This window comes from Amblyomma americanum, chromosome 1, assembly GCF_052857255.1.
Source record: "Amblyomma americanum isolate KBUSLIRL-KWMA chromosome 1, ASM5285725v1, whole genome shotgun sequence".
Classification (NCBI taxonomy): Eukaryota; Metazoa; Arthropoda; class Arachnida; order Ixodida; family Ixodidae; genus Amblyomma; species Amblyomma americanum.
The window spans coordinates 93,559,656-93,583,864 of NC_135497.1; the positions used below are offsets into that span (position 1 = coordinate 93,559,656).

The 24,209-nt window shown below is 43.9% G+C and overlaps 1 protein-coding gene across 1 annotated transcript in view; it reads left to right on the forward strand.

The window, feature by feature from the left end:
• LOC144113249 (C-Maf-inducing protein-like) overlaps positions 1–23,166 on the forward strand; it is a 43,333-nt gene extending 20,167 nt beyond the window's left edge. Inside the window, exons 9-16 of the mRNA XM_077646223.1 lie at positions 2,528–2,611; positions 5,539–5,604; positions 5,744–5,770; positions 9,427–9,877; positions 9,994–10,140; positions 10,203–10,308; positions 12,672–12,742; positions 19,424–23,166. Coding sequence (XP_077502349.1) covers positions 2,528–2,611; positions 5,539–5,604; positions 5,744–5,770; positions 9,427–9,877; positions 9,994–10,140; positions 10,203–10,308; positions 12,672–12,742; positions 19,424–19,477 — 1,006 coding nt within the window. The 3' untranslated portion in view covers positions 19,478–23,166. The remainder of the gene's footprint in view (positions 1–2,527; positions 2,612–5,538; positions 5,605–5,743; positions 5,771–9,426; positions 9,878–9,993; positions 10,141–10,202; positions 10,309–12,671; positions 12,743–19,423) is intronic.
• Positions 23,167–24,209: the final 1,043 nt, after the last annotated feature.

Genomic DNA, 24,209 nt, shown 5'->3' on the forward strand with positions numbered 1-24,209 from the left:
AGTGGTGTCAGAAGCGGGTGCTGCACAGTGAGGGCATTTTTCCGGTGCATGAATGTTTTTTTTTTTCAATAAATTTCTTCAGTGAGTGATGTGAAGGACGGGGAGAGCCCTTAATTCAAGGCTTTCTTAAGGGGAAGGCATGGAAGTAGAGATCAATAGAAAGCAATCCTGCAGGTCAGACTGGTGTTGGGGGACGTGACATGGCAGGGTGTCCAAAACAATTGTAACAGAAGATGTGGGAGGCGGAGAGCCACTCCTGCAAGGAGGAAGGGCAATAGGCGTTTATGTTACTATGATAGCTTTTAGTTTGTTACAACTTATGCACTAGGAAAGAGTGCTTTAATGGTGCTGTAGAGTTTGTTTTTGTGTAATTGCCAAGTTCTTTTGCCTTGTTTTCGCTGTTGTTGGCCTGATGCCATTGGTTACAATAAAGGGGGGATGCTGCTCTTAGAAAAAAGATTTATTACAGTAAAATCTCGTTAATTTGGCCTTCAAGGGACCAGAAAAATGTTAGAAATATCCAAAAGTTCGAATTTTCGAATGGCCCTAAATAAAACTGCCAAAAACCGTTTGCATCACAGTAATTTTATCTAATGAATGCCTGAACGATGGTTGTCTAGATTTGTGATGGAAACCAAGTGACAGCGATGACTTTTTACGGTTTTGGCAAGTGCTTTGCCAAAACCGTGCTCCAGAATCATAAAAGCCACCGTAGCCCTTTTCGCAGTGCGACACAGTAGCAGTGGTGCCTCTTCTCAAATGGCTCCATTGCATTTTGAGGATGCTTCACTGCACGGACTATGAACAGCGCATTTCGACATGTTGGAAGAACGGAAGAAGCACGTGGATGCTAGCGAGAGAGATATGCGTAGCTGTTGGAACCATGGTTAGAACAGTGTGACGCCACCCCAAAATATAAATAAAAGACCAATAATGCTCCAAGCAGCGTCCGAAGTGACTGGCTGATATGTGTCTGCCGGGTGGTAGCTGCAGGATGGCCTGAAGACAAGAACAGCGAAACCGAAGTGGCGCGACTGATCTAAATTTTGGCAGTGGGCATCATCCGATTGTTGTTGTGCCTGCCATACATAGTGAGCACCACTTTTTCATGCAATTGAGGTTTGGGGAGGTCTATGGATAATCGCTGGCCGCGCGGGTCATTCCTCGGCGTGACCCTCCATCCGAATTAACTGGTGTGAGCCTGCCCATGTCTGATGTCTGAATTAACGAGTGTCCCACGTCATAGACTTACATGGGCATCAGCTGGGACTGGACTCGTAGTGCAAATTAGTATCTGAATTTATGAATTAACGGGGTTGAACTAACGAGATTTCACTGTAATGGAGTCACAACTAGGAAATTTCAGGAAGCATCTGTTTTTGCTTGCTGATTCCAAAAATGCCATTTCATTTCATGTTGAAATAGTGCTACTTATGCAATACCTTACGTAAGATTTTGGAGAAAAATTTAAAAGAAATTTTGCTACAGGGAACTTGCTGAAACACATGCCATTGGTTTGTCTTTACATCGAGGAATGCAGTGAGGGTAAAATTGTCATCTTGCCTATCATAGGACTTGAGTTTGGAAGTTTGGAAGTTGCCACCCCAGAAACAGGAATACAAACTCTTCTTCCCATTTCTGAAGTGGCGACTTCAAAACCCCATAGCTCAAATTCTGTGATAGGTAGGATAGCATTTGTGGATAGATTTTGTGCGTTGCATTCTGTTATTCATATACTACTTTTTATCAGAGACCATAACTATCTCATTTTATTGCAGTTTGACCTCTGTTATTTCTCTGTGCAATTTATGAGGTGCAACTACTGAACTTATCTCGATAGTGTAATCACTCATGGTATGCAAAAAGTATGGTGAGCCATTGTGGGAGCATGATGTTTGCGCTGTTTGTTTTTTTAAAGCCTTGTTTTTGTTTAAACACCCATATCTGTCTAAACACCCATGAACTGTCTAATTTATAGCTGTCTTTCGCACAGCCGCTTTTAGAAATGTTATCCTCTGCTGTGATACGTGCTATGCCCACCTGCTAAGGTCTCAACTAGAGACTGGCAGTGTTTCAAATAAATAAATAAAAATATCTGACAGGTTGAACGGTAATTTATTAATTTAGACTCATTTATATTTGAGTTTATTGTCCCTTGATGCCTTGCTGCTATTCAGCATTACTGTTCTTTCATTTCTTGGTTGTTTAGTCACAGGGTGTCTGTGTGTTATCATCGCACAGGTTGGCATCGTTTACCCTACCCAGTGTAGTGATGCTTAATGTGGTTTAAAAAAAGGACACCTCTTTGATTACCACTTTCATCTTCTTCCTTGTGGTTGGTCACACAGTAGGGCATATTAGTTGTGAAATTAGCTCCGTAAACAAGGCTTGATTTGTTGCCTCTTTGTGTGACTCTTACTAGAGCTTTCATAGCATTGATATCACTCTTTTTTATCTCGATTTCATTTTTGGTGATGACTTAAGTGGCTTGAAGAGTGTTTTAAGATTTAATTTCACATCATTTCAGCCCTGAGGAGCACAATGATGCATCACATTCCACTAGTGACTGGGAAGCCAAGCATGACTGCTTTGTGAAAGTTTTAGACGTAATGTAAGTCTCTTAGACTTGCTTGTATGGAATGAATGTGCCAGTGCTATTGCTGTGTAGGGCTTGTATGGGCTTTGTGCACATACATGCTTAGGTTTCACTTATGACTCTCTTCTTGTGGCAAATAAAGAGAAATTATCAGTGTTTGTAAATAATGTTGTGCTTTTATGAAATAGTACTACTAACAAGTTCCCTTTTTTGTGTCTCTCACCCGCCGTGGTGGCTCAGTGGCTTAGGTGTTCAGCTGCTGATCTTAAGGTAGCGGCAGCTGCATTTCGATAAAGGCAAAATACAAAAACGTCTGTGTTGTGCGATGTCAGTGCACGTTAAAGGGACTATGCAATGAATAAAAAGTCTCTTGTAAATGTTTTCAATGCTTAGAAATGATGCTAAGAAGCATTCACACCAAGTATGAGTCTTCGGAACTGAGCTGGCAGTTTATTATAAATTTTTAAAACCCATGTTTTTTAAAATTCGCGGGCCGATTGGTGTGCTCGTAGTGATCGATTTTGAAAGTAAAATCGTGAAAAAAAGATGTCACTATACCCATGACGTCACCAGGCCACCACACGCTGTCATTCGCTGGAGCCACGGCAGCCACGGCAGCCACGGCAGCCACGACGTCACGGGCACACTTCTGGTAGCCGTGAAAATCATCTGTTCGTGCCGCCGCGCGACCTCTCGGGCAAGCACGAGCCAGGGCATTGCCTTCGCGCATATGGTTTAATTTTCCTCTGCCGCCTCCTCCTGTCGGGAGTTCCGGAGCCACTCGCAGTGGCTCGCCGAGTCGCTACTGTCGGCGTTGGCGTTCAGCCGGTACGGCGTGAACGCATAGGGCTTGAGCTAGTAGTCGCGCCTCGAGGTCCGGGTCCATTACTGCTAACTACAATAGACGACATGCAAAGAAACCCGACGTGCGCCGCAATCACGCTGCCGACGCTGCTGCTGAGCTGCTAGGAGCGACAACCGGAAGCCGCAAAGGGAACGTCAGCGGATGACGTATTCATGGGCGGGGCCCAGTCCCAGAGCTGTTTTCTTAATTTTTTTTTCTGGTCCCCCGCATGTACGAGTTGAGGGGGGAGAGGAGGAGCGTAATTTTTAATTGTCTATATCTTGGTTGTTATTGATGCTAGCTCTAAAATTCTTGCTCTGGGCTTACGAGTGATGAAATGCCTATCTCTCGTCTGCTTCACGTAATCTCAAATAATTTATTGCATAGTCCCTTTAAAGAACCCCAAGTGTACCAATCCAGTGCCCTCTGCTTTGGCCTCTCTCATAACTCATGTGTCGCTTTGAGATGTTAAACCATATAATTTACCATTTACAGTTTTTTTTTTGTATGCTGCTGCCTCCATTGAAACCCGGCTGCCAGGTTCCGATAGAGGCGAAACACAAAGGTGCCCATGTGCTATGAGATGTCAGTGCATGTTAAAGATGTCCAGCTGGTTGAAATTATTCTGGAGTCCTCCACTAGGCCATCACTTTCTCTCTCCTTTTCTTTCACCCCACATTCCTCCCTTCTGTTACATGCTATTGGGGTGTCTACCGTGGTGTGAGACATTTACTGCACCATTTCCTTTCCTCAAAAACCAATTTCTTTAATTCTGCAGTTGTAACTTTTTTCAGGTGCACGCTATAATTTAGCCAGACTCTGGTTTATTTTATTTATTTTATTTGCAACGTGCTGCTAACCTCATTTGAGTCTGTGGCAGGCTTGGTGCATATACAGGGTGTTTCATGTAACTTGAACCAAGGATTTAAAAAAAGCGGTAAACCGCAGCGCGCTGAAACCAATGACGCATTGTTTGCCATCATGTGGTGCTCCTCAGAATATTTTTTATTTTCCGCTTAATTCGTTAACTAAGATGAATTATGCAAATTTTCAAATATTCATTTCAGTGCCAAGAGCGTTAAGTTAGGTTGTAGAGCAGGTTTAGAAACTACCGATCTAATTTATTGTAGCATCGTGTCTCCTCAGGGGGTCCTTTTTTCCGGCATCTAAAGAAAGCTCACGAAATATTAAAAAATACGGGACTGCACTCATGCGCTACTCTATTGCAGCGCTCTCACTGCGTTTCGAGCAAACGGAGCATGCTCGCTGACCGTGGCGAAGTGAGTGGCCGCCGCTCTCTTCAGCGGCTTGACCATGCGCCGCTGCGGAAAGTGCTAGTGCACTGTCAAGCCGCTGCTAAGAGCGGAGGCCATTCACTTCACCACAGTCAGCGAGCATGCTCCGTTTGCTCGAAACGCAGTGAGAGCGCTGCAATATAGTAGCGCACGAGCGCAGTCAGGTGGTGTTTTTTCATATTTCGCAGGCTTTCTTTAGATGCTGGAAAAAAGGACCCTGTAGCAGATACGATGCTATAATAAACTAGATTGGTTGTTTATAAACTTGCTCTACAACCTAACGTAACACTCTTGACATTGAAATGAATATTTGAAAATTTGCATAATTCATCTTAGTTAATGAAGTAATTAAGCAGAATCTAAAAAAATATTTTGAGGAGCACCACATGATGGCAAAGAATGTATCATTGGTTTCAGCGGACTGTGCTTTACCGCTTTTTTCAAATCCTTGGTTCAAGTTACATGAAACACCATGTATATAAGCACAAAAGGAACAAGTTCAAAATAGTGAGAATAAAAAAAATAAAAATCTCAAGAACTCAACTATTAATCAGATGGTTGATTTGATGGTATTGCTATGGCTAGCATGTGATTATATTGTATAAACTTGTGTAAGGGCGGCATTTTTTTAAAATTTCGGGTGTGAATTTTGAAGGTGTGTCTTATACGCGAATGAAAATTTTTTTTTCCTCAATCATCTAGTCCAAAACGGGGGATGTGGCCCACACAGGTGTGGCCCTTACACGAGTTTATTCTCCACTTGGCATTAAGGCTTTGTGAATGTCTTCGTCTTGTACATGCAGTGTGAACTATGAAGATTGGCGTCTGCCACTAGGCCAGCTTTTGCAGCCCCTGCCATTTCCAGATGAGTGAGTATGGTTTTTTTTTTATTCTAGATAGCTTTGTCAGTGTGTTCCTTTCTTCCTGCTTACATTGAACAGCCTTGTTATGGACCCTAGTGTTACTGATGGACAAACAGTGAAGTGCTCATTCTTGTCTCTTTAACAGCGCTCTTGGCTGCCAGCGGTTCACTTTGTGAGTACTGCGCTCCCTTTCATTCTATCCTCATCATATCTTTTGAGAAATACAGCTTACTGTCCTAGAATTATATTCAGGAGCTTATTGGTATACGTTTTTTTTTTATGGCAGCTCCACCATACTTTTTGTCCTAGAATTATGCTTTGATGCCACCAGCTACTGGTATGCGAGGATTTTTTTTTTCTTGCACAACAAACTTTTCTGTCCAAAATCCCTGATCCTGAAGTGTTGTTACAGCAATGGCACTAAATATTTCACTAAAAACTTTTTCTGTCTGTGAACACTCTCATTATTTGTCACAGTGCTGAAGTCGGTGGGAACTTGAAGCGCAGGCGGTAACTGGTGCAGCTAATGAACGTGCTCCAGTGCAGGATCAGGTCGTGTCTCTTCCCGTAGCCCTGTCCAGGCGCACTACGGTGCCTCTTTTTATGACCCGGAGTAAAAGTTTGGCAGAGTGCTGTACCTCTTCTGCCATGAGAACGTTTTTCATAGAAGGTGGGCCCCGCAGATGAGTGCGCAGAAGCCTAGGTGATGTTGCACACCAGCGGCAGACCTTTTTTGTAATCTCTTCGTGTAACCTGTGCCCCTTTTTTTCCCTTTCTTTGCTTGACAAGCGTAAGTACTATCAGTGTTCATGTAGGACCACAATGAAAATGTAGTACGTCCTGGCATGCGAGTTTTTGGCGCCTGCGTGTCTCGCTGTAACCGAACTTTGTGTCCACAGACGTTCGGTCTATTTGAGACTTGGCGCCATAGCTCTAATGTAAATTGTGACAGTCGTGTTGTTCATGTTTATCTAAGTGAGTGTTCATTATAAGTGGGGCCATTGTAAGTGGTCCCAACTGTACATCTCTGCCGATAAATACATGCTAGTATGTTTTTTATGCATGCATGTATGTATACAAAAGCACTTATGCATGACAAGGTGGAAGCTTGGGCATGTTGGTGTGTCATCGTTACAGTGCAGAAAACATGGACGAGACGAGTACACAGACACGGTGCTGCATACTCGTCATATCCTCGTCTTTTGTGCTGTAACGATAATGACATTTATGCATAACTTCCACTGTCACTTATATTCCCGCGCATCTTTGTAGTTGGTTCGTTCACGCTCAAAGCCACTGTCAGGCAGCTTTATCATTTTGTTTGCGACGCGAGTTGCGACCAGACTTATCTTGATTGATTGTGGCCACGAACAACTGCTTCCACATTTTTCCAGATTGTTGTAGTTGCTTTTAGTTCCTTATCTCGAAGGTTCCTTGCCAGCTTTAAATTGAGCGCGGCCAAGAACTGCAGGCATTCTGTTCGACGGCCACAGAGTCATTCAGTTCTTTGCAGGCGTAAGTCAGCCCAAATAAAGAGTTTCGTTTGGAAGCCCTTCTCACTGTCTTCCTGCTGGCCAGAGTGCAGTCAAAAATACATGACAATGTTTTGGTCATGCCATATTTTAGTTGTATTACGTGCATTACTTTACTTTAATTTTATTTTTAAGAAAAACATCGTTCTTTCTAGGCATTCAGTTAGTGTTGTCTTGATGTTCATGCTGTTGTGTAGCCTTTTCCTCTTGAATAGGAGTAGACTTGCAGTGGTTGGTGAATTATTGAAGGCATTGGGTCCAGTAATTTCATGCCACTACTGTTTAGATGTGGTCCTAACTGACACTAGGTGGTGAGAATTATTGTGGGTTTGAAGTAAAGACAAGCTGGAGCACTTATTTTATCCAAGAGTGTACCATATTTACTCAGGTTTAGGTAGACCATCGTGTGAGTCACAGCAAGGCCGAGGCACAAATCTGGCTGCAAACTCAGAAAAGGAAGGAAGAACACGCCAACAACGAGATTGCAGAAAGTCCCGTGTTCTGGCTACTTTTGGGCCTACACAAAGTAAGGTAGTTGCTGCTGTCATCGCTGCACAAAGGTTTCACGGTGCCCCCTCTTTTTCAAGAAAGCCTTACAAAAGGTTCTCAGATATGGCTGATACGAAGATGAGCACAGAGCCTCACTGTGTCAACTGCTCAGCTTAGAGGCACCGTCGTAAAAAGGAAGCCTTTTCGTAGGCCTGTTGCGTGGCAAGCCATGCCTCTCGAATGTGGTTAACCATTCTGTGTAGCATTTAAGTGAGCTGTCATCTCACTTGCAGAGGCGTAAAAAAACTGAGCAACAGTATGCAATTTCGATGTCACTGAAAAGTGCGTCGGGTGCTGGAAAAGCAATAGGAGTGCCTGAGGCAATGAGTTTCTCATAGTGCCACCGAAGCTCAGATTTGTGGTTTAGCTGTGCCAGTCACATTAATTACACGTTGGCTGGTCACAGCTTCCGTTGGTAAACCAATATGACATTCTAGCCTTTTTTTCTTTTCTGGTTCCCAAAGTTAGAGGGCCAGCCCATACACTCCACATCGACCAATATGCAAGTAAATACGGTACAAAGCATATATCAACTCATGTCCAGTAGTATGGTTAAATTTTCCATCCGATTCTCAAGTGAGCTAGATTTACTTGTTAGTTATACAGCTATCTCCAAATAGTTTGCCTCTGGCAAATGTAAATGCTCTTTCTGGTCTTCATTTTATTCCTTTGCCTCTGAAAGTAAGTCTGAAAAGCCATACGTTAGTCAGAAGTGTCTTTATAGTTTTCAAAAAGTGAAGAGTATGAAAAGTTTTTTAAACTTTGCTAGGCTAAAGGAGAAAAAAAAATGAATGCAAAGCAATATTTCTTTTTGTGTTGGAAATGAAGTCTATCATGTTTTGTACTTCTTTGCATGTATATTTTCATTGCACTATAGTTTGCAGCTTTTTGAAACTGTGATGCATATTTTGCTGGCATTGAGAGCAGACTTAAAATTATAAATCTTTACAATTATTTTTGAATTTATCCACCCTAATTTTCTCAAATTTTTTTGAACATTTTTTTCTTTGACTATTTTGTGCACTCTTATGCTGCCGCCTCACCATTACACCTCCCATTATAATCTCGGTTATTATTATTATTATTATTATTCCTAAACTGGCTCACCACAGAGTAGCATTTTGGAATCTTACTGATGCTAAAATTTGTTTTTCATTGAAGAGCCATCTCCTCTATTTATTTATTTTTTGGGTAGTACTCTTCAATTGTCAGGGGTGCATAGAATGTTTTGGCATCTTACTTTCAGCTCTTTTCAAGGTTGTAGTTTCATTCAGCTGCCTGATATTTATATTAGCAGTCGACTTGGGAGTGTTGTTGGTATGCAGCATTAGCACTAAGTATCGTGCAGCCTAGAGTGTAGCATGAATTCTTGAGCTAAGCATGGGAACAGCAGATAGCCTGTGATGTTCTGAAAAGTAGGTTTTTGTGCACTTTTTCAAGTATATATATCAATGCTGACCTGACTTGGTATAAGGAACATAGTCAGTATAATGTTGTATTTATTTTTATTGGTTATGAGAATGAACATAAACCTTTGACATATGAATGTGTCAGCTGTTCAGTTTTACTTACTGTTTCAGCAAAAATGTCTGAATTGTGAGCCACATGCTGCAGTGCCGTTCTGCTGTTCTACAGAGTAGTTAATAAGGCTGCAACAGCTTGATCAGACTGCTCTCTCCTAGTGCAAGATGCTGGTGCATCACTTTGTGGGTGGTACGCTGAGTGGATTGGTGTGTCCTGGGTGCAGGGGCCTGGAGCCCATAGTGGAGTGCCTGGGCACGGACCCACGATGTGAGGTGCACAGCGTGGTGTTGGGCGCACGTGAGGGCAAGGATGGCTGGCTGCAGCTGTACAGCCCCGGCAGCGGTGCCTGCCAGGACGGGGGTGCCCTGTGGAGCCAGCTGTTAGGCACGCTGGTGGGCTGTGGGTGTGGCCGGAGGCGTGCTTTTCTGGGGCCTTTGGCAAAGTGGCTGGAGGCTCTGTGTGAGCGTGCTGTTGCTGGTGACACTGCCTGTCAGATGACGCTGTGTGCCATGCTGGAGCTGGGTGCTCTTGAGTCTCAGGAAGCAAGGTTACAGGCCAGTGCCGCCCTGCAGAGCTCGCCCCACTATGGTGCCCTCTGTCTTCGTCAAGGCCAGGCACGCCAGCTTCAGCAGAAGGGTGGCCCCACCAAGCTCACACTGCCCGCACGCTCCACGGCAAGTGGTCTGCTTGCCCAGCAGTCTTTCTCTAGCAAATGTGTACCATCTGCTTTACAACTAATGAGCATACTTGCAAAAGAAAATAGCCTGAGAGTATCTGTATATTATTTCAGGATGCTGACTTGGAGAAACTGCTAAGTTGTGGATCATTTGGGAACCTGGAGTGTTTGTCCTTGGCTTTCACCCAAGTGACTAGTGCTTGTGCTGAGCACCTCATCAAGCTTCCTTCCTTGCGCTATCTGAACTTGTGGTCAACACAGGTGAGCAAGGAGCCTAAAAGTAACCGTGCGATTGACTGCTGATTCTGGTTAATTGCTTTCAGTTCGGGGATTCTGGGCTGAAACTCATCTCGGAGCACCTCCCTAAGCTGCAAGTGCTCAACTTGTGTGAGACTCCAGTCACTGACAAAGGGCTGTCTTCACTTGAATGTAAGCATCACCTTTCTTATGAAAGGTGTTTTGAACTGTTTTAACTTTTTTTCTCCTCTGTTTTGCAGTGTAATGCATAGTTGTAGTTTTTTTCTAAATAATGTGTGTCCTGTAGAAGTATTAGCAGCCGATGAAAGAGTTACCGTTATCACTTTGTCTGCACTTGCTCTTGTCATAAGCTAGCATATAAAAAAATGCAGTCACAATGTGGTGGTAAGAACAGTGGGCCACGTTTTAAGTCTATGGCTGCTGCACTGGGTGCCGGATGGCCTGATTTGTTTTGCGCTGGTGCCAAGGTTTGTTGGTGCTGTTGTTTTCTGTAAAGCATCCTCTGTTTTATAACAGCTAGAGGCTGACTTCAACAGATTGAGAATAGTAGTGCCAGTACATAAGGATTTGCTTATTGTTCAAGGCCTTAAGTGTGCTATTGAACTGCAAATGTAAAATCGGCAGCACAGACCAGTGGAATGGGACAAATATATTGGAATAGATCTTGGTCTGCATTAGCATAATTACAAAATTGAGCCACCGCGGTGGCTCAGCGGTTATAGTGCTCGGCTGCTGACCCGAAAGACGCGGGTTTGATCCCGGCCGCGGCAGTCGAATTTCGATGGAGGTGCAATTCTAGAGACCCGTGTACTGTGTGATGTCAGTGCACGTTGAAGAACCCCAGGTGGTCGAAATTTCCGGAGCCCTTCACTACGGTGTCCCTCATTGCCTGAGTCGCTTTGGGACGTTAAACCCCCCCCATAAACCCATAAATCCATAAACCCAGTTGCAAAATTGTTCACAAATGCAAGCATGCTTCAGGTAGAAAGCTGTCTGAATTTGGCAATTTACGTCTTTAAAAAAAAAAATTGCTTACACCCAGCACAGCCAAATCCTAGCAAGCAGCTTTCTTTGTGAGCCATGTGTGTTTTGCTGATTTTGCGGAGCCTCACAGTGCTTGCTTGTTCTGGTGGTAGAAAAAATTGCTCGACAATCTGCAGTTATATTTGTTTGCTCACAACTTCCCCAAAAACAAAATTGTCTTCAGTGCCTTTGCTTGTTATGGGTTTAAAAAATTTACTGTGTGTTTAAACATGCAGACATTAAATTTTCTCATTTTTAAATTGTGTTGGTAGCCACTCAATATAATATTTTATGTTGCATTGGAATAGGTTGCGTATTGCACTTACTCATGATATACTGCTGCGTCTCACTTTTTTGTGTCAGCAGGCTGAAAACCAGCCATATTTCGTCTCTTTTCATTCCGCCTTTGAACAGGCAGTAAAGGGAAATATAATAGAAACAAAAACAACAGATTTCATTTTGGGAACTTTACCGGCATTCTACGCAGTAATGTGACCATGTTGCTGGTTGACAAAGCCAAGATCAGTGCAGCAGCCACAGGGGGCCCTGGACTAAGGGCTCCACCCATGCGCAACAAAAATTTCGAAGCAAATAAATGTTTTTCTTTCTCACTGTGACCAAACTGCAAAATAAAGTCCTCGTTTTTCTCCCCCATTTACACTTCCACGCAGTGCAGGCAGCGTTAAAACATATTTATGATAGGCAATTTTCTGAGCTAATAGTGCTTACCAAAAAATATGGCGTTGCCATAATGTTTACCAACTTTAATGCTGTGTGAACGAAATGTGTGAATGACCCGTAGAGTTGGCACTTCTGAAGTTACGGCGCGCAACTGCTTCATACAGTATGACTTACTGGCATGTGAAGTGAGCTGTGCTTTTCATTTTTGTAGGTTGCTAGTGTTGCTTATTAAAGTGATGTACCAATCATGGCCAGTGAGCAGTTGACTTGACCAGGCTCAGTTTCCAGAATTCTTGAGGGGCGTCACAACATGTCTTTTGCTTTTAAGTAATTTTTTTTACCTTATCCAAGCTCTATTCTTGTTGCAGATTACATGCTTGTAATTTTGGGACACGAATTTTTCTATCAAGCTTTAGTATTTCCCTGTAGTTTCCCTTTAAGAGAGATAACTGCTGTGTGTAGTAGAGAAACAGGTACAAGAAACCTTTCCTGAAATTTTTTGCTGTGTGTAAGTTTTTTTAGTCATTGGAAATTTTTTTTATCTTTTCTCATTCATTTTGGCTATAAAACTTACTTCTTAAAGAGCAAACTTGATATATGCTGGATATCTCGCTTATGCTCAATTTGACATAAAATAGCTTTGTGCTAGTGTGAAATCATAAGGGCTAAGGCACTGTCCATTACAACTAGGAAACTGCTCAAAGGTTTTATGAGCACTGAAGGCATTGCTGTTGTCCTTGTGTTATTATGGAGATAACTTTGGTGTGCCTGCATTGTAACAAAGGTGTGATCTTCTCTTGTGCTATTTTCTTCTCATATTTTGCATGCAGCAATGAAAAGCTTGCGGAAGTTGAACTTGAACAGCACCAATTTGTCTGCACAAACGTTTGAGTGTCTGAAAGTAAGTGGCAGTCACTTTTGTAGATTTGTGGAATTTGCATGTAGAATGAGGGCCGTGTACTTGTGTAACAATGTACTCATTTTCAACATTTCCATATTTTGCTTGCCTTCTGTTTAGGATTGATTTTTTTAGAAAATGCATTTTACACTGTAAAAATGTGTCTACATGTAATTTTGTTAAGCATACTGCTAGTTTCAACACCATTCTGTGAATGAAGGCCTTAAAACAACTTCTAAAATTTATCTGGATGTTAAAGGTGCAAAAATCTATATTTTCTGTCATTGCCAGAGAAGTATTGGTTTAGTAAAACTTGGTGCTGGGCTAGTTGGTTAAAAATTTCTTTGAAACAGGTTAGCACTAAAAAAGACGAACACAAGGCACTCATCTGTGTTGTGTTGTCGTTCTCTCGCCTTGTGTTAGTCTTTTTTTAGCTCTAACCTGTTTCAAAGAAATGTATTGGTTTGGTGGGCTGATTACCACTGCAAAGAATTACGTAAGCATAGCGGTTGCACCAGCTTGGGAATTTCTACATTTTTTCAGTGCAAGCGCTAAGCGAGACAATAGGCACATGAGAATCTGAAGAAACTGAATAATATCTTCATCAAGTACGGTTAGACAGTTTTCCGGCATTGGCTGGCACCTAAATTTTTCAACTTGCCTTAAAAGGGGATTGAATATTTTTGAGTCGCTTCGCCTGACACATGCACATGCTTACATTGCTAGGAAAACAAACAGCTTTAACCGGGCATTCTATTTGTTCTAGACTAGTAAAACACGGGCTTGAATAACACTTCTCTGTTCACCTTTCAAGGCAGGCCTTTTCTCTCTCTCTCTCACTCTCTCTTTTGGGAGAACCCAGATCAGGATACAGTAATCCCTCGTTATAACGGAATCGCTTTACTCGAAATATCGCTTTATTCGAAATTTCTTCCGGCCGCCGACCTCCCGACCAAAACGCATGCAATTTAAGCCGCATTACTCGAACTGCGCGAAGAGCTTGACCCGCTTAGAGCGAAGTGGCAAGTGGAGGCATCGCTGCTGCCGCGGCGACCCTTTTGCCCATGCAGTGTCAAATTAATACCGCCGACAAATTAGTCTCATGCAGGCACAGAACAGGCCACAAAAGTACCAAACCTACGACCGATGACCTGCCTAGTAACGAGTACCAAGCGAGTGCCGAGTGCCCCCATCTGTTTACAGCGAATGCGAACGGAAGCGCGCCCGAATCAGTCGCAATTAACTGCATCGCTGGTGGCCCCCGTGATAGAATGCAAACAAAAATAAAATTTTCGTGTCGCTTTGTGATGTCAGAAAATCGCGGTATCTTTGCCGAAAAGTGGCCAAAAGACTGCGGGCAGACTTGCGCCGTAGCGTTCCATGGGGTGTGCTCGGTGAGCAAAATTTTACCGCTCTAAAGAATATGTCTGGCGCTGAAATGTGTCAAAAACTGCAAAAGAAGTGTCCCTCCAATTATGAGCCCATTCACGCTTGTGAGTCGCGAACGAGGTGAGCTTTCGGCAACGGTCTGAGCTGCTTTCTGGCTGCCGTAGTCGTCACATCTGTTTCACACCGGCCAAAGCAGACAAAACTCTCAAAAGCGTGCAAGCAACATCATTCCCGAGGATGTTCGCTTCAAACGAGGTGACCCGACCCGCAGGTCATGCTTGCAAGCGTGAACAACGGTGTTGTCAAGCTGCTGCCTGGTCGCGCGCCCTTTGCCATGTTTGACGTGAGGAGCTACGTTAACAAATCGGGACGACGACTTTGGAGAAGCCGGTCTAGAAATTTGCTTGCCGCTCGACATTATCGGCCTGCATTGCAGTAAAACACCGCCCCTAGCTTCATTGCACTTCTCACGGTGCAAATTGACCGATAACTTGCCAAAAACACGAAAAATCCGAGCCTCGCCAGCGGTGAGTCAAGCTGTCAACGTGGCGGGTCAACGCAACCACGGTCTTTCCCCAGCGATTTTCTCAGGCCGGTCATGTTCGATTTGTGCCATCCAACCAGACAAACGGTCTAAATGCGCGGTAGGGTCATTGAATTTTGTTCCTAGACATCTGTCAACGGCGTGGACACGACGCTGTGCGAACACCGACACTCGAACCGTAGAATTAGCAGGGTGTGGTTGGTCGACAATGGTGCACCGGAAAACTCTCGCCGAAAAACTCAGTTGCAAAGTTCACAGCTGCACACCTCGGGGGAAAAAAAAACAAAACTGCCCAGTAATCATGCGAAGCTTCTACTGCAAAACCGTTGAGTTTTCACTATCGCGCTGCCTGCCCAAAATGAGCGGCTAATCGATTTTTGAGCACAACAAACACAATCTCAGACTCGAGCCACGGCATTTCCGTGACTCCCCCCCCCCCCCCCCCCCCCCCCATGAAAGCGGCCACTGCCTTCGTGATTCGAAATTCCCCAAACGTTGAATGCATAGGCAGCGACCGGGGCCTCGTGCAATGCTTGGTGAGATTAGAGGAGGGGTTGCACATGCCCAGTAATTGAACTTGAAATAGCCAAAGCTCACTGCCTTTTTTGCACCTGAATGGAGTTTTGCTTCACTGAATACCTCGTATTTTGACTTCCTCGAGTTGCGGCGCAATTAAAGCTCGACTGCTTTAGATTTTCTCGGCTGGTCGCTTATATCGAATTATCACTTATAACGAATTTTTTCGCCATCCCGCTGACTTCGCTATAACGAGGGATTACTGTTATTCATTTTTTGAAGCCAAAGATGCCATGCTGATGGCATGCAATTTCATTTTGTTAGAGCCTTTTCAAACCTTTTGATGACAGGGCATAACAACCGCGTGTCTAAAGTGGCTGCATGTTGTCCTGCATGACCATGTAGGAGACAGTGCAGCTGCACAGGGCTTGTCAGTTTCTTTCTTGGGACGACGGAGGGGGTTGAGCAGTTAAATGTGATGTACTTGGTGTTAGTAGGCAAGAGTTTGTGTGTCGCCGTCCACATGGCTTTTCAGAATTTTATTACTGTTCATCAAAAGACTATTTCAGAAGAAAAATTTGCCCTGGGTAAATGCCTTCATATTCTCTTCAAAATATGTCTTCTATTTTAAAGTGTTACCAAGTGTTGTGAACTATCAAAAATGCTGCCATGCCTTTTTTTTTCTTTAACACTCCAGAGTGCTCAAGTAGTACTTCACTATACTCCGTTTCACACTTAGCATATGACGTTATGGGGGCTGTGCAAGTAGTGCACCCACAAAAGCACTTGTATTTCTTGAAGCCTCGGTGAGGGTTTTGACGAAAACATGGAGCCCGGTATAAAACAACATGCTTGGCATTGCAAATCATGGACAAGGCAGTCACTGATGGGGAACTACTGTATTAAAGAGATACTGCATTAAATTTTAGGTGGTCTAAGTTTGTACTGGAATGAAAGGTGGCGTTCCTAAGTCGATTAAAACCATAACGTTTTTTGCACGAAGCCAGTGGAAAGCCCTTTTTCCCCTCATTTTTTTCTTGAACTGGTGCACCTGGCAGCGGCGCCCCGAACTACTGCTCTTTGGAAACTGTGATGTCATGCGTCTCCCGGCCTCCGTGCTCGGCTGGCCTGGCCGGCCCGGCTGCTTTGGCATTATGCGTGTGCCTGCTGTAGCTGTGTGGATAGCGTGGATGCTAGGAACGTTGTAGGGGACGCGCTGCGAGAGCCGCCGCTTGTGTCCGGAGTTGTTTTAGCTCGAATTTGATCCTCGCGGTTACCATACCAGCGAAGGTTGGGGATGCCAAAGTATTATCCCGCTGAAGGTTGTAACAGTAGCGCGGCGGGAGAAGGGACGCACCATGTCATGCCTTTTCAAAAGATGCTAAGCTCTGAAGAATGGGTCCATGTGGCGCAGCTAGCCTTCGCAATAAACCTTCTAGGTCCAAATTTTTATCGCGGCAATTTAATCTACAGCGACTGTGATGTAAATCTTTCTCTGTTGTGAATCCTCAAAATGCCGCTAAGATGACAGTGCCTCAAACCTGACGCTTTGCTGTACATAATGTCACATATACTTGTGAGGGAGACGTTCTTGAAAACCTGGAGCCAGGCAGGAGGAAGCGGTTGTTGTTGTTGTCCTCGATATAGCGGTAATGGTGGTCGATAAGCTATAGGTCAAGCGCTACATCGGCGTCTACCAGGTCAGCTGTGTGCCACCTCGCAAGACTCGGTGGCAGCATTCTGTAGAAAGCGCAAAACCGAAAGCATGACAACCGCGCTTTAGCGAAAAGAGGACCTAAACTACATGAAAATTACAAGTAACTTATAAAGAGCGCAGTTTACTGCAAAAAATGTGCGCTCTGTAGCACATATTGGTGCGCATAATTACAGAGACTATGAAGGCTTTTTTAAAAACATGGCAGCATTTTGTTACAGGTACGGCCGCCGCGGTGGCTCAGTGGTTATGGTGCTCGGCTGCTGACCCAAAAGATGCGGGTTCGATCCCGGCCGCAGCGGTTGAATTTCGATGGAGGCGAAATTCTAGAGACCCGTGTACTGTGTGATGTCAGCGCACATTAAAGGACCCCAGGTGGTTGAAATTTCCGGAGCCCTTCTCTGTGGCGTCTCCATAGCCTGAGTCGCTTTGGGACGTTAAACCCCTATAAACCATTTGTTACAGGTGTGTTTTCCTTGTCAAGAGACAGTTCGGAAGTATTTTCACTGGTTCCAGTTTTGCCGCTACGGTGGCTCAGTGGTTATGGCGCTCGGCTGCTGACCTGAAGGACGTGGATTCGATTCCGGCCACGGTGGTCGAATTTTGATGGAGGTGAAATTCTAGAGGCCCGTGTACTGTGTGATGTCAGTGCACGTTAAAGAACCCCAGGTGGTCAAAATTTCCGGACATCTTCACTACAGCGCCCCTCATAGCCTCAGTCGCTTTGGGACATTAATCCCTCTATAAACCAAACCAAACTGGTTCCAGTTTTTTCACTGATTCAACCTCCGACGGAAAATCATTTCAGATGCGACGTGGAACAGAAATACCTATTATAAACACTCTCGTCTCCCTTGTTCCAGGAAAACTTGTCTGGTTCATATCAAACTGGATTATAATATGCGCAGCTACCACTGCGGGGCGCGCGCCTGTGGGATATGTCATTCTCCAGGCTTATTTTACTCGTCGTCGCTCGATGAGGCGGCGGGGTCGTAGCCGTGTCTCTAGTCCAAGGTCATTTCGATAATACATTGATATAATCGTAACGCCCACTGCCACTTTCTAGGCTGTAACTTTTGATCTGTTTCAAGTTTAAATGCCACCAACTCTGAGCTTCCAGGTGCGACAGCTGAACCGCCGTCATCACGGTGCGACGGGAGCAGGCCGTTGCAAAATGTGTGACGTCACGCATGCCTCCCGCCTGGGCGTGTTGCAACTGGCGTGTGTGCATAAAACCTACAAAATAACGCCATCCGCGCAAAACTACATGAAGTAAAGACTACAACTTTAGATAATCGCACCTTCAGAATCCAATTTTGGCGATTTGACAGAAAGTCGCAATTTAATGCAGTATCCCTTTAATTTGTGTAATTTGTGCATTTTTTTGTTTAAAATAAGGCTTTAAAAAGGGGGTGCTCAAATTATGCGGAGATTTCGTGAACACATCCTAAATAAACTAAAAAGTTCATAACACACAATATATACCGTACATTGCTGCCTATACATTGAGCTCCCAACTTGCACGCCTCGCTGGCCAAAAAAAAAATTGACTTCAAATATAAGACTCATACCCCTTCTCCCTCCTTCCCTTCTTGACGCTATGTATTTCCCCACGGGATGGCATGATGGCACATGCACAACTCAAAGCAATAAACGTGCAACGGTACAGTCGCAAAGCCTGCAGTCATGAGGCAAATTGAGATAAAAGGCAGTAAATGGCCCACCTGCATGCAGCCCGGCTGACTAGTGGCAAACCGGACAGCAAATGCTTCGGTAGTTTCGGATTCCGGCGCACATCGGAGGTTATCAGAAGTGTGCTCTCGCAACTGTTTTTCCGGGAAAGTGGCTGCCAGAATGAGCGAACCGTGTAAACTGCGTGAAATTTTTCCCCTTGCCACTCACACCTTCCCACAGCCACCCACGTTAATGCGGCCGCGCTGATCTTCCCAACTTTGCATGGCTTGCGTGCATCAGCGTGCATGCTGGTGGTCTGGTAGAGAGTGCAAAAGGTGCGAGTAATAAAACCCAGGTACTAAATTAGGGGTGTGCAAAAAACATGAGCAAATACGGTATACTTTTTTGGCATGGATAGAGTCGAAGCGAATAAAAGTGCCAGCCGTGTATCACTCCGCAACATGTCACTCTTAGTTATTGAGGTCTCACTAAGAACAGGGCGAAAACGTGCCAAGTAGTAAACCGAAGTGCAAGTCATTGCAAGTCACGATACTTGAGCTTCGTCGCAATGAATGATGCTTGTCTATACTTTGGACGTATGGCAAGCTACTTTTTTGATGTAGATGTAGCCAGCACAAAGATGCTCACTAGCTTAAGAGAACTTCTTGTTGGGCTAGTTGGTAATTGATCATTGGCGCTCTGTCCCGTACTCTTCTCTTGTGCGTGTGTGGTTTTGGCGCCTTAAAAGTACAAGGCTCACTATAGCTTTGGCAGCGTTGCACTCTATTTATGTTTCAGTAGAACCACACTACCAATAAGCCTTGTTTTTTTTCTCTCTCTGTTTCAGGAAAAGCTGCCTGCACTGCAGGAGTGCGACGTGCGCTACACAGATGCGTGGTAATCAGTGCCAGAAAACACCAGAAAACACATTACCCATATTTTGAAAGGGACCTTGAGTTTTCCTTTTGCCACCGTCCTGCCCGAAACCCCTGCTTTGTGTCTTCTGTGGTCATCGAACTTGTTCCTATATCTAGAAAGAAAAATAAGTTTCCACCTGCATAGCCCTGTGGCACTATTTTTAAAAAGGCCAGAAAGTTGTTTTGTGATGGTTCATTTGATGCAGGTGTCTTATCTGCAGTGTGACATTCCTTTTGAAGTTCTGCATTTGGTACAGGCCTTTGACTGTTAGTGTTCTGCAGTTGCTGTTGTGGTTATTCCTTGCTTGTTGCATTTCCAGGGTTTTTGTAATGACCAAATGTGCAAACTTGTTTTGTGTGATTTGAAGTCCTTGTGTGTGTGCATTTATGCACAGAATTGGGCATGCCACAAGAAGCCACCAATTAGCTCGGGAACCTGTTTTGGTGGTATGAACAGTGTAATGCTAATTGTTCTGGTGTTATTTATTAATTTATTCCACCATTCAGGGTTTATAGAAAATAGCGCAGTTTTTATTTTTCTGCATTGCGTAACATGTATCAAAGCTGTGCTTTTTTTTCAGTCTGCAGTGTGTTCTACCTGCGCACGTTGTGTGCTGTTGGTGATAATGGCATTCTTGTTTTGCCTCCCTGTGGTGCTTGTGCATTTGCTTCCATTTATGAGTAGTTGTCTGTCTTGTCATGGTATACCATTATAATAACTGTGATTGTGCACCATTTGCAGTGTAACCCACTACTTGTTCAAGCTGATATACGAACAGATTCTTGCATGGCAGGGTCTAGAGTGACTTTCTTGCCTTAAGATTTCAAGTATGCTTGTTAAAAGGCAAAAAAGTTGCTCTTTTAAGTTCCACAAAGACCACCCTAGGCTCTAATTACTGGAGCACCTTCTGTTGCATTTGATAACAAAGCAGCAATTTTGGAGAGAGGCATTGTTTTGCTCTTTTGTCCTTGTTTCTTGTCATCCAAGGTTTGCCATAACGTGTTTGATTGCCTAGTATTGCATTGGCGATTGAGCTTTTTTCTGAGATGTCACATACCCTCATTGTGTGTTGTATGTAAATATATATATCAGATACATTCAGGGATAGTATAGTGTGTGTGAGTGCATAGGTGTGCCATGTGCAGCTGCAACAGGTTCAATCTGTAGGCCACGTGGAGCGTTGAAGTATCAATTTACTCTTTACTGCTCAGAGTATTGTGCACTGTGCCGTGTTGTATTGGTGATTATGTGTCAAGAGTTAATCTTTTTGGGGTACTGCTGTGTTAATTTATCGATAATGCTATATTATGTAGTGGCCCTTATAGCCTATAAGTATATACATCTTGTGCAGTGCGCTGCTAGAAGAAAAAGGTGTTACTAGCAGAAACGTACATTTTATGTAGCTTTGCTTCTCAAGTATAATGCTTCATCGTTGAACCGTGAGGTGCTGCATGTGTCTAGATGCCACCAAAAGGCCCCAAGCAAATTCCTGCAGCCTGTGCTGCTGTGTTGTAAGTCCCTAGCCAGCTGTGGAGGCTTGACGCAATCCCATGGCCCATGGCGGGGCAACATGCCGAGCCTGTGCACTCGGTCGTAACGAGCTTCTCTTTTTCTGGACCCTTTTCAGCCTCCTTTCTCTCTTATGACCCACCCCCTTCTCACCCTAGTTGAGGTTGTGCCCACATTCTCTGAGCTTGCATGAGACAACAGTGGTCAGACGAAACACAGGTGTCAGCCTGTGTTGTTCAAACAGTACAAAGTAGAGCATATATATATTGACTGTAAAAAGCTGCTGCAAGGGCCCATTTTCTGTGAACACTGGAATGTTTGGGGGGCCTCCTTTCAGACAAATTAATCGTTTGTTTCATAGTGGCATTTGGTTTTTGGAGCACCTCAAACAGTGCAAGGTACAAAGGTTTTCTGGTCTTACAGGTTCTCGAGTATGACAAAAACTGCAAAAACTGTCTTCTGTCTATTTGGCTGCTGGTGTATTCTCCCTTTCTTCATTTTGGCGAATTCTGGTAGCACAGTGAAATTGTATGATGGAGTGAAAAGCTGCTCAGATGAGCCAACAAACAAGGGCCCATATAGTGCCACCCAAAGGAAGTTGCCTGCCTGGCTCACTAAAGTCAGTTTCGAAAAAAAAAAAAAAGGAATGAGCAGCACAGGGCAGAGGCTTGTCTGCTGCAGTTGTGTCAAAAAAAAAAAAAAAAGATCTGCCTTAGCAAGCAACGTACAAACCATCTGTGTGTGCTTTCAGACTATGTTTCTGTTGGCACATGTTTACACTCTTTCATGTAAGCCTACTTACTTTTTCTTGGCCTCTGCAATGTAGCATTTCCTTGCGCAACATATTTATGTGAAGCCTTTTCTTTATGCTGCTTTTCTGACCTTCCGATATCAAGTTCAACACTTATCACCTGAACAGCACAAATCATGGGGGAAACCTGAACTCTTGAGTGCTAGCTCACTTAACACAAAGATTACATGTACAAATTATAACTTTCACTTATAATGTTTATGAATTCAAAGTGTTGTCCATCTTGCAGGCTTAGCTTCTCATGTACAAACGTCTTGGCAATGTTCAGTATGTAGTTTCGTGCTTAGTGGGTTGGTTGTCATGTGTAGCGTGACTTGCATGTCACGTGTGTCAAACTTTCCCCCATGAAAAAAAAAAAAGAGTAGTTCAGTAGTACTACAGAGCTGCATATTCATTTTATGCTTGTAAGCCACTAAATTGAATCACTGATGTGGTTGTTTTAATGGAAGGCTCGCTCTGATGTTTAGTCTCCTTGCGAGCTTCTGTATGTACTGACAAGTTCAATTGGCCTGTGTGGATTCTCACTGGCTCACATACATGAACAAGAGGACCGGTTCTTCATGTGAACTGTTGATTCATGGAAGTATATTTTTGTGCTTTGTATTGTGGTGAAATATTTAATGTTTGGCAATCCCCCTCCTCTCCACCATCTGAAAGCTTGATGCTGTGCACTTGATGGATGCCATCACATCACTTGCTTTTTCTCGTGCTTCTCTGCCAATACACATCATATAGGCAGTCAGGGCATTTTGAAATGGGAGCGTACATGGTCTTTTTGCATTTGAGTGCACAAGGTTAAAAGGTGGAAGTTTAAAAGGCTGTGAACAAGTGGTGAGAACACTGTATGCATTCCACCTGTGCTACTCGCCATGCCCTTCATGAAGAACGAGAAGTGACAGCCAATCCACATCTAATGATATCTTTGTGGGGACAGCGCTGTATAACAGAAATGCAAGTAGCATTACATCACTTCATGAACTGGTGGATGCTTTGCTGCTCTTTTTCTGGTGCATCAGACGTAGTGCACTATGCTTGTTGGCCATGTGCAAGCATTGGAGTACTTAAACGTGTGTTGTGTACTTGCATTTTGCAAGCATTGTTGTTCGCCGTGCATATTTATAACTTCAGAAGAGAGCAAGTCTGACATACTCTGGACACTTTCATGTCCACCATATGATGGAGCTAACTACTAAAATTGATTAAATTTGGGAACATTGCATTTCACGTTATTCACTGTACCGCCATTAGTTCATATGTCTTAGTGTATGATCTCTGCTATAAATAAATTGTTCTTGTGTGTAATACCTATTATGTGTCTTTTTGCTGCATTAAATATAGATTATGTTTATGAACTGCCTGTTTTATTTGACTCTGCACAGTTGTGTGTGTTGCAGACCATGCACTGCTTGGTTCTGTAAGCACACACATTTATGAAGGCTACTTTGAGCTTGCGGGAGGCAAATTTTGTTTCGAATTAACATGACTGAGAAGGGATGCTTGCATCAAAGGGTGATGGGCACTGCAGTTTTCTAGAGGACAGCCAAGACGGAAAGCATGGTGTCTGCACTAGCTTCTCTCTTCTACTATGTGTTAATATGCAAGTACAGTCTTAGTCGAAAGTCTTAAGGCCACAGTGTTCAGCTGCACCGAAATAAATGTTCCTGGAATGCTCAGTGTAGAGGATCATTCAAGGCACTAGTCAAGCTGGAAGCTTCTCTACCGCAAGAAGAAACCTGCTAGCATTTCAAGGTCATTCGGTATTCAATAGTGCCGTAATGGCTCTGTTATGAGGCTAAGCTAAAAGCCTTTGGCTTTAAGACTTTTGACCAAGACTGTGCCTACTTGTCAAACACACCATTTTGCCGAGTTAATTTCTGCTGTTGGTGAATGAGTTTTTTTTTTTTTTTTACTAAGTTATAAACAAGCCGCTTGCGAAATTACAGGTACTGAGCATGCTTTATCTAGACATCACTATAAACGTTATTTATACTTGCAGTAAATTTCGTGCATCTCTTGTCACAATGAATGTAGCGACGCAGTGAGTCGGAACATTCACAAATGCAGACGTACGTACAGCCAGGCTCAATGTGAGCTACACACCAGCGGCGACCGTAACTAACGCGATTTACGCTTCGGCGCCGTTGCGTGCCCCGAGACTGCCACTGCGGAAAGTTCCACCCACGACCGGCTTTGTAATAAAGCCGTAAAGCCTGTCGTGGTTCCACCCGTCCAAATGGCGGCTAGATGCATGAATTTTGACCCCGAGCAGGCATTCGAATCCGCGAAGGAAGCTAGGACGAACGATGAGACATTCAGCGCTTGCGAACCAGGACGAACACGAAGACAACACATGCGCTAACTTTCCACACGGGTTACAAATTCACGCTCACTGCGT